This window comes from Nyctereutes procyonoides, unplaced genomic scaffold, assembly GCF_905146905.1.
Source record: "Nyctereutes procyonoides isolate TBG_1078 unplaced genomic scaffold, NYPRO_anot_genome, whole genome shotgun sequence".
Classification (NCBI taxonomy): Eukaryota; Metazoa; Chordata; class Mammalia; order Carnivora; family Canidae; genus Nyctereutes; species Nyctereutes procyonoides.
Genome location: NW_026575133.1, coordinates 6,438,983 through 6,452,930, shown reverse-complemented (window position 1 = coordinate 6,452,930; position 13,948 = coordinate 6,438,983). Strand labels below are relative to the sequence as shown.

Sequence of the window (13,948 nt, the reverse complement as noted above, 5' to 3'; positions counted from 1 at the left end):
CTGTGATATTTCTGCCAAAAATACATAACCTGGATCCAATCATGAGGAAAAATCGATAAACCCAAATTAAGGGACCATTCTACAAAATAACTAGCCTATAATGTTCAAAAGTGCCATAGTCACAAGAGTCAAAGACTAATGAACTGTTCTACATTGAAGGAGACTAAAGAGATATGACAACTAAATTCAATATATGATTCTGGATTAGATCCTTTTGCTATAAAGAACATTACTGGAACAACTGGCAAAGTTTAAATGGGGTCTGAGAGTTAGATATGTAATTGTACTATACCTTAATTTCTGAATTTTGAGGGTTATATTATAGTTATGTAGAATGTCCTCATTTGTAGAAAATACATACTGAAGCATTTAGTGATGTGACAACTTACACTCAAATGATTCAGGAAAAAATACCATTTGTGTTTTACTTGAAACTCTTCTGTAATTTCGAGATCAATTCAAAATAAAATGTTAAGAAAGAGAAAGGACTGCACTAGTGGTTACCAAACTCTAAAAACAAAGATATTGATATTATGTATGTGTGTGTGTATTAACATATACACCCCAATTTAGGTGTAACTATTTTCCCTGGACAAAGACTATATATTAGTTTTCCATGGCTGCTATAACAAATTACCACATACTTAGTGGCTTAAAATAACATCAATTTATTATTTTAGGGGCAGCCCACATGGCTCGGGCTGCCTTCAGCCCAGGGCCTGATCCTGGAGAACTGGGATCATGTCCCACATCGGGCTCCCTGCATGGAGCCTGCTTCTCCCTCTGCCTGTGTCTCTGCCTCTCACTCACTCTGTCTCTGTGCCTCTCAAGAATAAATAAACTGCAGGTGGCGCTAAACCGCTGCACCACTGGGGCTGCCCCAAATAAAATCTTTAAAAAAATATATTTTATAGTCTGTAGTTCAGAAGTCTGAAATGGTTCTCACTGAGCCAAAAATCAAGGTTGTTGGGATTGTGTTCTCTTCTGGAAGCTCTAGCTTGTCCTATCAAACTTCTGGAGGTTGCTCACATTCCTTAGCTCTGTCTCTCTTCTCTCATCTTCAAAGCCAGGACAGTGGATTGAATTCTCACGTGGCATCACTCTGAACTATTGTTCTCCCTTCCTCTTACACATTTAGGGTCCCTTGTGATTAACACGGGGCCCAACACATATAATCCAGGATAATGTCCCTATTTTAAAGTCAATTGATTAGCAATCCTAATTCCATCTGTTACTTTAGCTCCCCATATAATTTAACATATCTTGGGATTGGTGAGGCAGGAGGTGCTTACTCTGCTTACCCCAAAGAGTTTTTTTCCTTTATACTAAGATTATATCCTTGCTACTTTTGTGGCATTAGAGTGCTCTTTCTTTCTTTTATAAAGTGATGGTGCTAACTGCAATTATTCTTTTTAAACTATTGATATATAGAGAAAAAGGAAAAACAACCTGAATGAATGGTCTTAAAAACAATGTGGGACTAAGGAAGGCAGACACCGAAATGGAAGGATTCCATTTATATGAGGCTAAATACAAATAAAAGTAAAAACTAACCTATACGTATTAGATAATGCTTACACAGAAGTGATAACTAGGTAAAATTTTAATGAGCTATATACTTAGGATTTGTACACCTTTTTTGTATAATTTTACTTCTTTAAAAAGCTTACATACACACACAAAATACACGAGAATATGATTTTTAAATACAAGGCAGATTCAGTCCAAACTCCCCAGTCCTCAGTCTCTTTTTTTTTTCTTGTCTGCTATGCACTCAATGTTCAAGTCATATCTATCTACTCAACCCATGCCTGCCCATCTCTTGATTTTCTGGCCTTTACCCAAACTACTCCCTCTTCCTGGAACTGTCCACCTCAAAAACAAGTCTGTCAAAACCTATCTATTCTATAAAATCCAATATTAAGCTTTCTTCTTCCACAAAGTATTCAAAGATCTCTCCAGTTAAAAACTGATTTCCAAAAAAAAAAAAAATGATTTCCCTTCTGACAACTTCTATAGCACTTTATGCCTCTATTTTGGCACTTATTGGTGTGCTTTAAGAAATATAAATTCCAGGGATCCCTGGGTGGCTCAGCGGTGTAGCGCCTGCCTTCAGCCTGGGGCATGATCCTGGAGTCCCAGGATCATGTCCCGCATCAGGCTCCCTGCATGGAGCCTGCTTCTCCCTCTGCTGTGTCTCTGCCTCTCTCTCTGTGTCTCTCATGAATAAATAATAAAGTAAAATATTTGATAATAATAATAATTTTGTATCTTCATCCCCTCCTACCCCCTAACTACCTCTCTCCACATATAACACAACGTTCTGCAACTCAGTTTATGTTCACATTTTTATCGAATCCCGTTGCAAGCCAACTATCATTATGGCCTCATCTTCAGTTGTCAACCCACTGATTTTGCCAAGTACTATTTAAAAGGAAAATGCAGTTCTCCAGCACAATTTAGGAACATATAGTCCTAAATTTCCAATGAAAATCATGGATACAAAAAGGAGTTTAATGGTATAAATGATCAATTAACACATACGTGGCAATTCACAATTTAAAATGAACTGAGAAGGGGGGAAAAGAGAACCTTTTCAAGTAGGTAAGACTAACAATTGCCCATTTTCCAATTAAGAAAATGAGCTTGGCTACACTGCAGTCCATGATCAGTGCAGGTCTTCATTTGGGTACTTATTTTCTAAATATATGAACTCAGTATACTAAATTTAAATTTTTCAGATTAAATACAATACATATTTGCTACAGAAAATGTAGAAAGCATTAAAGAATGCAGAGAAAAGAAAAATCACCTATGTGATTAATGCTTTTGTGTGTTTACTAGCAGATTTTCAGATGCTGTTAAATATTTTGAAATATTACCCATAATCCAACAATCCATAAATAACCACATTAACAGATTAGTGTTACTGTGTTAGCTCCTGAGTACAAGGATTTGTACATCTGTGTTGCAAAAATATTATCCATATGCTATAACTCCTGGATTTCTGCTTCCATGACTTTTCAGTGAAAGCCTGTATACCCCCCAGACATCTGAAGATATCAGTACCGTATCTTTGCAACCGCAAATTCTGGTGCAGAAGGGATTTAAGAGCTCTAAACCTGCTTCCAAAGGAGTTGTCAGAGCATTATGTATGACCTTGATTCAAATTCTGTTATAGTTCAAATTCTGTCACAAATGCCATTGGAATGACATCAATTTTATCCTTCCCAAGGATAGAAGAATAGCTTGTAATACTGATGAACTTTTCAGGGCATCACTGTGGATTAATGTCAATAATCTATTTTTCTCTTTATGCCTTTTTTTTATTTCACATAACATGATGCAAAGATACCTGCTATATTAAGTAATGATTCTGAAAGTATCTAACCCAGAGGTATTGCTCAGTAACCAAAGTGAGAAGTGCTAGTCAGGGCAGTACAACAATAAACAGAATGAAAGCATAATAGCTGTCACAGTAAGCATTTCATCGTTCCTCTATAAATCAAGTATACTAGAGTATATTATAGACTGTTACTGTAGTACATTAATTATGCAAGTTACTCCCTCCCCCACACCTTCTATGGGCAGAATATACTTTCCTGCCCTTTGACTCTGGGCTTGCCCATGTGGACTTGCTTTGGTTAATGGAATACTGGTCAGTGTGACACAACCAATAACTGAAAGGTACTTTAATAATTTAATAATTTGACTTGCTCTTTTGTGTATTTGCTATAAGAGCTTTGCCTGTTAAGTCATCATTTCTTTAGTCTGAGTCCCAGAATATCATATGTAACAGTAGTCCTCAGTGAGCAGCCAAGTCCAGTTTCCCAACTAAGCCAGTCTATACTATCCAATACTCAGCAAAAGCTGACTGATGCAATGATACTGTGACAACTATAAAGTCCTATTCCATTTCCTCAATAATTCAAATGATTAGAAAATCTACATGGAAGTCTGGACAGTAACTCTTCCACTCCAGCCATCAAGTGACTAGCAAAGAAATATGCCATCATATTCCATTGTTTCTCTGCTCTTCAAGGATTAAATATAGTGTAAGTCAGGGTACTGGGTGAGACTGCATGGGTTTGATGTCAGGCTCCTTGCTAAAGTGTGATTTTGTACAAGTTACTTATTCTCTCCGGAATCAGTTTCCCTACCTGAAAACGGGAGTAACAACAGTACTGAATCTATTAGTGGAAGAATTAAGTGAAATAATATATGCAAAGAATTTAGGGGTGCCAGGCTGGCTCAGTCAGAAGAGCATGCTACTCTTAATCTCGGGGTCATGAGTTCAAGGCTCACATTGGGTATAGAGATTTTTTTTAAAGATTTAAAAAAAAGAATCTAGAATTTGAATAGCACATAGTAAATACTAAATGATAGCTGTTAGCTATTTGTGGCTAAGTATATTTTAAAAAAAAAAACATTTAAAAAGCATAACTCTCCCACTTCTACTGGTTATCCATTATTGACAGAGTCTGGTCAGGTAAGAACACAAGCTTGGAAATAAGAAGGCAGTATATCGTGAAGGGAGAGCCAAATCTCAGGAAGGAGCAAGAAAATTCCAACTCAGAAGGTTCATCTCAAAAAAAAAAAAAAAAAAAAGAAGGTTCATCTCAGCAGGAAGGAATCCTCTCCCAGCTCTGTGGCTTTTGTTCCCTTGCTTCCCATCCCCACCCTGGCCACATTATGAAGGCGATCCAAGAACTATGATGGTAGTATCCCAGGGAACAAAAATCACAGTCTTTTTTTTTTTTTTTTTTAAGATTTTATTTATTTATTCACAAGAGACACACACAGAAAGAAAGCAGAGACATAGGCATAGGGAGAAGCAGGCTCCCTGTAGGGAGCCTGATGCAGGACTGGATCCTGGGGACTCCAGGATCACTCCCTGAGCCAAAGGCTGAGCCAGCCAGACGTCCCCAAAATCACAGTCTTAAGTCAACTTTACTCTCAGTATTTACTTCACTTGTTATCTTTGAGCCTTCAAAGATAGTTGTTTTGCTCTGTCTCAGTTGGGCTTTGGAGAAAGTAAAGGGAATTATCCAGAGATTCTCAAAGTACAAGGTGAATCTTGTGGAATACTAGTCAAAATGGTAAGATCCAGTGGAACTTTCCCACATTTTTTCCATCCTCTACTTCCAATTTAAGGATGCTGGATTATTAAGCAAAGAAGCAGTTTTCTTTATAGTGACCATTAAACATTAACCATTAAACATTGAAAAATAATTCATCTTCAATGAATTATTATACACACTTAGAAAGCACTTCCTGTGCTATATTAAAATATTGCTACAAAGTAGATGGGATTTGGGGCACTTGAGTGGCTTAGTCAGTTAAGCGTCTGCCTTGGGCTCAGGTCAAGATCCTGGGGGCCTGGGATGGAGTCCTCCTCCCCTGCTCAGCAGGGAGCCTGCTTCTCTCTCTCTCTCTCTCTCTCTCTCTCTCTCTCTCTCTGTCCCTTCTCCTCAAGAGTGTGCGTGCGCTTTCTCTCTCTCAAATAAATAAATCTTTAAAAAAAAAAGTAGATGGGATTTAAGATACTTCAATAGCATAGATCTCTTTTTTCATTCTTTTATATTTTAATGCATTTCTCATAAAATAATTTTTTTCTATACATGATCAAGATCTTATGTATGTCCCATCTCCCTTTACCAAGGGAAAAAAAAATTCCCATCCGCTTCCTTTCTTTCAGGATTTAAGCACTATACAAATAATGTAGAATAATAAGTGGTCTCTTTTATAATTTCATTTTCTAATTTAGCAATAAAAAATTTCTGACAATCATTCAAAGTAGAATTTTCTCTACATCTAATAATTTCACTTCCAATGTTATGTACAGCTATTAAAAACGTGAATTTTAAAAATTAGCACAAAGAATTATCACTAACTCCTAATTTCATACCTTAATACCTATATAAGTATCCAGAAAAGAAAGTGAAGGCTAATTTAAATTGAGAACAGGTAAGAGATACATAGAAACTCTGACACCTTAAACTAAGAACTTGTTTCAAATGTTCACCCAACCAGCTGGTAATCAATCTCACTGACTCAAAGAAAAGCCCATTAGAGTGAAAAATCTGAGTATTTATTTTAAAATGCAATTTCTTGCTTTTAGATACATACACTTCTCGAGCAAATAAGAAAAGTTACTGAATCATATTAATTCACCAAGTATTATCTCTGCAGTGACATTAAGGCAAGTCATGCAGGAGATCACATTAGTTCCTTAAGAAGTTAACCTCAAAAAAGAGATGCTTCAAAGCTAAACCTGGTGTTGTTATTCACAAATTTGGCTTATTCCATTTGTATTTTTAGTGTGAATCTCTAACTAGAATAACATACCTGGTAGCCAGTCTCAAAAGGGCATGGCCCCCAACAATTTCCCTGTTTATGCATGTTATTCTTCTGGTCTACAGGTAGATTATTTCCTTTCCCTCTAACTCTGGCCGGGTCTTGACTGTCTTTGACCAAGAGTGACACTCTCAGACTTCCAATCCAAGGACATAAGAGAACTGGCTGAATGCCTTCTATTTCCTGTCTCTTGGAATACTCCTTAGAGGGATCCCTGGGTGGCGCAGCGGTTTGGCGCCTGCCTTTGGCCCAGGGCGCGATCCTGGAGACCCGGGATCGAATCCCACGTCGGGCTCCCGGTGCATGGAGCCTGTTTCTCCCTCTGCCTATGTCTCTGCCTCTCTCTCTCTCTCTCTCTGTGTGACTATCATAAATAAATAAAAATTAAAAACATTTAAAAAAATAAAATAAAATAAAATAAAATAAAATAAAATAAAATAAAAAAAAGGAATACTCCTTAGAATCTAGGCACCAAGCTTAAGATATCAAAAGGCCATGTGGAGAAAGGAGGCCCACATAAAGCAGGACTGAAGGCCTTAGGATAACTAAACTCTCAGAAAGTGGTCAGCTATGTGAGTGTGGCCATTGTGAACATTCCAGCCATGCTGGCACCCCAACCAATATCAAGTGTAACAGAAAACCCAACAGTCAACCACAAATTTGAGAGAAATAATCAATTGTTTAAGCTACTAAATTGTGGGGTGGTCTATTACACTGCAAGTTACCTTTTACAGTTTCACTTATCAATTCTATTAAAAACTATTTTATATGCCCTAAAATTATTCACACAGATTTCAAATGTTTCCCCAGATTTAATATTCTGGGACTGGTTTATCCTGTTCATTTTTTTTTTAAGATTTGTATTTATTTATTCATGAGAGAGACAGAGAGAGAGGCAGAGACATAGGCAGAGGAAGAAGCAGGCTCCCTCTGAGCCTAATGTGGGACTCGATCCCAGGATCTTGGGATCACGATCTGAGCCAAAGGCAGATGCTCAACCACTGAGCCATCCAGGTGCCCCCATCCTCTTCATTTTTAAAAATAAACTTCAAATTCATCCCTCAACTCATCTTTCTAGCCCCCATATATATTTTTCTAATATCTGCTTATAAAATGGTACCTACATTCCCTCAATCATTTTCATTTTTCTTTTCATATCTTCTTCCAGTTCCCATTTATCTTTTCTGGATTATAATTTCGTTGACCAAAGAAGTATTAGTTAAGAAGGTGCCTGGGTGGCTCAGGGGTTAAGTGTCTGCTCTGGCTCAGGGCGTGATCCTGGAGTCCCACGACTGAGTCCCACATCGGACTCCCTCCATGGAGCCTGCTTCTTCCTCTGCCTGTATCTCTGCCTTTCTCTGCCTCTCTCTCTGTCTCAGTGTCTCTCATGAATGAATGAATGAATGAATGAATAAATAAATGAATGAATGAAGGTGCTTGAGGCCCTACTAAAGCTAAACGAGATATTTGCATACCAGTTACTTAATGTAAACTACTGCTTTAATATCATTTGCTTCTAGGGACGCCTGGGTGGCTCAGCAGTTGGGCTGCTGCCTTCCACTCAGGCGGTGATCTCAAGATCTGGGGTCAAATCCCACATTGGGCTCCTGAGATGGGCCTGCTTCTCCTTCTGCCTGCCTGTGTCTCTGCCTCTCTCTCTCTGTTTCTCTCTGTGTCTCACATGAATAAATAAATCTTTAAAAAAAAATCATTTGTTTCTAGAAATTAAGCATTCTACTTCAACTATTTTTCATAAGTATCCGAAGGTAAACTTTAAATCTAGACTATGTGTGAAACATGGTCAACTCTGAATTAGCAGTCTTGTTAATAATATTTTATTATAAAATTCCTAATCAAAGCACTATACATTAATGTTGTAATAAGCAAAATTCATGAAAGACAGTATCTTTTTATGTTGGCACTTTTAATAAATTTTACATTTCTTTAAACCATGGAAATCAGGGCATCCGAACAAAAACTGCCATTCACAATTGAAGGAAGCAGTTAAGGCCAAAACAAAGCCAAATACTATACAAAAATATTAATTTGATTAAGAGGATCATTCCTCCATGTGTACTATGCATTAATTACTTAATGCAATCACAAATAAAACATCTTCCTATCTCAAAACTGAGTAAAGACAGACGCATATTACAGCAGGGTAAACGGGACCAAAGGTATTTGTGACTTACTCAAATTCATAGTAAGACTGTGAGTGGAAAAATATGAAATCTCTAACTCTCCATTCTCTGCTTCAGTTATTAAGGTGTCCTTCTTAGTGACTCTCTTCCAGTTGGCCCTTTCCCAAACAGTAGCCAAAATAGCAAGCAAAGTCAAAAATAAAAGTAACTAAAATTAAAGAAAAAAACTGGTTTCTCCCTACAGAAACTGACTCAATATTTAATAATGTGTGGTGCCCTAAAAGCTGCAAACTACTACATAGCCATCTCCAGGTCCACTTTAACTCAATCAGGAGATCATTATCTATCCAAACATTAACTCACTTGTACAAAGCAGGGATCAAGTTCCAGGCTGAGGTCTAATGAGGAGTAAAGAAGATGATTTCATGTCTCTTTATGATCTATAAGTCACATTATTCCATAAATCTGACACAAGTATCAAGATTAGGACGCAGTCAACCTCTAAGTAGAAAAACAAAAATAAGCAGCTGCCAGTTTTCTGACTTACATGGAGAGGCTGGCATACAGGTTAATTAACATAGAGATTATGCAAAATAACGTAAAATATAAAGCAATTTCCTCTTATTTCTAAAGTCCAAAAAAATTTAACATTTTATAATTTCAAGAAACTTCTTCAGGCATAATGGGATTTTGTTAATGGTACATTCAAACTTTAGTTAGATGTTTTTGAAAGCATTAATACAAAATAAAATTTTAGTAAATTTGACCAGTTTCTGAAGAAGTATTTTTATAAATGTGGTAGTTTAAAGCCAAATTTCAATTAGGATAGTGTCCATGTTTATTTGGATATGTTTTGGTATTTCACGCAAAAACAAAAATAACTATCAAAGAAACGAGATTTGGAGTGACAAGTTACAATTACTTCTGAAAGAGATTCCACTGCAAATAATATCCCCAAGGCCACCTGTTAAAATAGCAGTCTATGCATTCCATCATTCTTTAGCTGTAACCACAAAGACTGGTTTTACACCTAGGATATACAAGAAGCATCAGATTAAAAGCATCAAATACCAGCCTATACAAATTTGCCAAACAAGCATAGCAAAAGGAAAGCATGATACAAAGTTAAAAGAACTGGGCTCCAAAGGGAGTTAAATACGCCCAAACAAATTCCAATCCAAGTTCATACTGTGCTTCAACCTAAAACTGGTAAGTAACCACCAATTCTGACATCTCCTATTTCCCACTAGTTACATCTCCCCGTTGCCTCCTGAAATTTCTCCACTGATCCCATCACTTCTTAGGAGACTTGCGGTTGTAATCTCCATGGCCCTTCTTTTCTCAGAAAGTTGATATAGCACCAGGTCCCCACATTTTACTATCTTTACAATTTAGCACTATGTTTTGTTCTACCCTATTAGATATTAATTTTTCCCCAATCTCCTGTACCCAGGTCTTCCTGATGGATCAACCTCTTGCTCTTTATCACTGTGTCCTCGCTACAATATTTAGCTTCTCCTTTCAGAGTATCTCTTTTTCTGACATTTGTAATTCTGGCTCACCTCAACACCCCCTTCCTTCCCTAGAGACTATTACCATAGTCCCAAGTCTCCATTCCTAGCCCTTATCCTCCTAAGGAAGACCTCTTCCTTTCCAGAGTTTGTGAACATTAGTTTGGCCAAACTGGGACTGTACCCTGAAGGCAAAGGCTATCTCCCCTCCTCCCCACCCCCACCCCCACCCCCACCAAACTAAAAGTCTCTCACCTGCGCTGGCCTGATCTCCTCCACCCTTAGATCCATCTGCACCCCTCCCTGCCCGTCACACCAGGCCCCCTACCCCGTAGCTCTCCTTCCACTATCCCGCGCTCCCCTTCCCCACTCCTGAACGCACCTCCTAAGCTGGGCCTTACCCGTAACCCTGACACCGAGAAGGCCCTGCCAGCACCCCCACGGCGTCTCTCCTCCGGGCCTCCTCCGCTCCTCAGTAACTGTCCCCACGCCCCTTTCCCTCCAGGGCCCCGCGCGCCGCCCAGAGCCCCCTCCCCGATTAAGCTCCCGCTGTCACTTGGCCTCTCATCCACAAGATGGCGGAGCTGTTGCCCCCACCCCCGGGTCCTCTCCGCAACCCCTCCCGCCTCCCCGGAACTCCCGTCCGGTCCCTTCAGCAGCCCCCGCCGCCAGCCTCGGCCCAGGGTCCCGCTGCCCCTTCCTCCGGCGGGCGGGCGGCCCAGGCCCGAGCCTCAGCAACGTCGCCAACGCCACCGCCTCCACCGTTCCCCGGCCTGCGCCTCCTCCTCACCATAAACTTGAGCGCTTTTTCCTGCAGCACCGCCTCGGCGGGGTCCATAATCACCGGGGGCCGCTGGGTCTGCACTCCGCCGGGGCCGCCCCCTTGGTGCCAGGCCGCAGCCAACGCCGCGCCCGGATCCGCCTCCTCTTCCTTCCCCCCGCCCTCTCTTACCTCTCAGCCACCGGCAGGGGGCCAGGGACGACCCGCTGTTCCGTGCACATGCGCGACCCCGCTGGCTCACGGGATTTGTAGTGCCGGAGTTTCCCGCGGCAAAAAATGAGGCCTCGCAGCGAACCGCAATTCCCGCGGTCCACTGCGGCACGGTCGCGGTGGCCGAGAGCCACATCTAGACAACTCGCCATCAAATAGGGAAAATCGGCTGATGGGAATCGTAGTTTACAGCCTCCACGGATGGGAAACGGGAGGGGGCACGGGTGTCTCCGTGGTTACCGAGAGACGCTAATGGCTGTTTGCCTGGCATTTGATATCAAGATGGCGACCATTGCCTCACCTGTAGCCCAAATACTGGAAAAAACTGAGAGGACTTAGAGGTCCTGGCAGCACCTCACAGGCCAAAGCAGAATTCCAGGGTCCTTCTAACCTAGGAATTCTCTGCTTCTCTGCTTCTAACCTATTATCCCACACTGCTCCTGAGGACCTTATTCTACCCCCACAAGAAGTCAGGGCCAGAGAGAACTCCGCTCAGAAAATTCTTAGGTGTTTAGTACTCAGAAGTCATGGCCTGTTACTGCTAACCCTGGGATTTAAGCCTTATAGTAAGGGTCAGAAAGTGCTTACAAAAGGCCTTCAATGATGGGATATAATGGCCATCCAGCAAGTAAAGCTTATAAGTATTTATTTTGGTCTTGAAAGAGACAATAAGATTTTGTTTTGGAGATTGGATCTACCCTAATCTCTCAACACTAGGGTTGGGCTAAAAGTGATAGACTAGTACAGAATATCTGAATTGATAAAATAAATGGATTGGGGAAATGGCTTTTCACTTACAGGAAAAATTTCCATTGTAAACTATTTTATTCATCTATTCAGCGAACAGTAGGCACATAACTGTGTCCAGACATCATCCTAAGAAATGGGGATTCATTGGTGAACATGATAGATCCAATCTTGTGGACCTCGCATTTCTAGTATACTGATACTTTATTCTAGTCATCTCTATGTCCACAGACCTCACCACAATATCTAATAAATGACAGGCTTTCACTTAACAAAAAAAAGTTTTACTTTTTTTTTTTTTAAGTTTTACTCTTTAAAAAAAAAAGTTCTACACAAGTGCAAAATGGAGAACTTCAAACTCATAAACGTGAAAACTACCTGGAAGTTTTCATAGGACTAAGGCGGTATGTGACTCAATTGCCAAAAATGCTAAAAGGGGGTGGGGGCAGCCTGGGTGGCTCAGCGGTTTAGCACTGCCTTCAGGTTTAGCACTGCCTTCAGACCAGGGTGTGATCCTGGAGACCTCGGATCGAGTCCCACATCAAGTCCCACATCGGGTTCCCTGCATGGAGCCTGCTTCTCCCTCTGCCTTGTGTCTCTGCCTCTCTCTCTCTGTCTTTCACGAATAAATAAATGAAATCTTTTTTAAAAATGCTAAAAGGGCTGTAGGCAACTTGAAGAATAGTGTCTGGAAAATGGAGGCTTATGGTCTTTGTTTTGAAGCAGTCAGACCACACCTGGAACACTTTGTTCAGTTATAGGCACCATGTCTCACAAAGATGGTATGCAGGAGCATAGCCAAGGCCAGAATGAGCATGGGAGAAAATACTGGTAGATGCTTACTCTAAGAAAAAGATCACTTAGGAATACTGTGACAATGAAATTCAAGTGTTTGAAAGTATTTGAAAGGCATATGACAATAATAACAATTATCACTATATTAGCTCTTTGTGCCAGGCACGTACTAGGAATTTTATATTCATAATCTCAAATATGGGGCACCTGGGTGGCTCAGTCAGTTAAGTGTCTGCCTTTGGCTTAGCTCATCATCCTAGGGTCCTGGGATCAAACTCCCAGGACAGGCTCCCAGCTCAGCAGAAGTAGGGAGCCTGCTTCTACCCTTGCTCATGCTCTCTTTCTCTCAAGTGAATAAAATATTTTATAAACATTTACATAATCTCTAATATTCATAATTACTCTGTAAAATAGGCATTACTATCCCTAATTTACAGATGAAGAAACTGATAGATGATGATTTGCACAAGTCATACAGCAAGTCATATTGCAGAATTCTAACCCAAGTCTGCTGGACTCCAAGGCCTGTGCTATTTTCACTGAACCACACTTCAGTGGCATAGGACTCAGACTCAGAGCTTTCTAGTAATCAGAGCTGAACTGACAAAGGAATGGACCATCCCATTCCTGAAAACATATAGAGGCCAGGTGACTATCTGTAGGGTAATGTCTATAAGATATTGATTTGGGTGGGAGGATCTTTTAAACCCTAAGATTCTATTCTGCTGAGAAGTCATTCAATTTATTTTTGGGAACCCTGGGTGGCGCAGCGGTTTGGCGCCTGCCTTTGGCCCAGGGCGCGATCCTGGAGACCCGGGATCGAGTCCCGCGTCAGGCTCCCGGTGCATGGAGCCTGCTTCTCCCTCTGCCTGTGTCTCTGCCTCTCTCTCTCTCTCTGTGTGTGACTATCATAAATAAATAAAAATAAATAAATAAATAAAAATAAAGAAGTCATTCAATTTATTTTGTTATCCAAAGAGGAGTAGGGATCTCTGGGTGGCTCAGTGGTTTGGTGCCTGCCTTTGGCCCAGGGCATTATCCTGGAGTCCCAGGATCAAGTCCTGCATCAGACTCCCTGCATGGAGCCTGTTTCTCCCTCTGTCTCTCTCTGTGTGTCTCTCATGAATAAATAAATAAAATCTTTAAAAAAAAAAAAGTAAATAAGAAAACACTGCCAGATGAGGCTGATAGTGACAATCCTCACTTTGTCTAGCCATGTAGAAGTAAGGATTAGTAAAACAAATCCAAGTTTTTGTTTGAAAGCTCAACCAACAAGACAGTTCATATGCATATGGTTTGAAAGTGACCTGGCAGAGACTGGGTACAGAAAGGGTAAATCCTCTTTTTTGAAAATTGACTACTTAAGGTCAGGCAAACTGAGAAATCCAAGTATAAACTGTTTTGAT

At 40.3% G+C, this 13,948-nt stretch overlaps 1 protein-coding gene across 6 annotated transcripts in view; it reads right to left on the bottom strand.

The window, feature by feature from the left end:
* BTRC (beta-transducin repeat containing E3 ubiquitin protein ligase) overlaps positions 1 to 10,919 on the bottom strand; it is a 182,105-nt gene extending 171,186 nt beyond the window's left edge. For 4 of the 6 annotated variants that reach the window (XM_055300182.1, XM_055300184.1, XM_055300185.1 and 1 more), the window contains exon 1: positions 10,800 to 10,917. In XM_055300182.1, the coding sequence (XP_055156157.1) occupies positions 10,800 to 10,847 (48 nt within the window). In that variant the 5' untranslated portion in view covers positions 10,848 to 10,917. Of the gene's footprint in view, positions 1 to 10,799 lie in introns of all 6 variants that reach the window. The other 2 variants (XM_055300183.1, XM_055300186.1) reach the window with 1 other exon arrangement.
* Between the last annotated feature and the right edge of the window lie 3,029 nt (positions 10,920 to 13,948).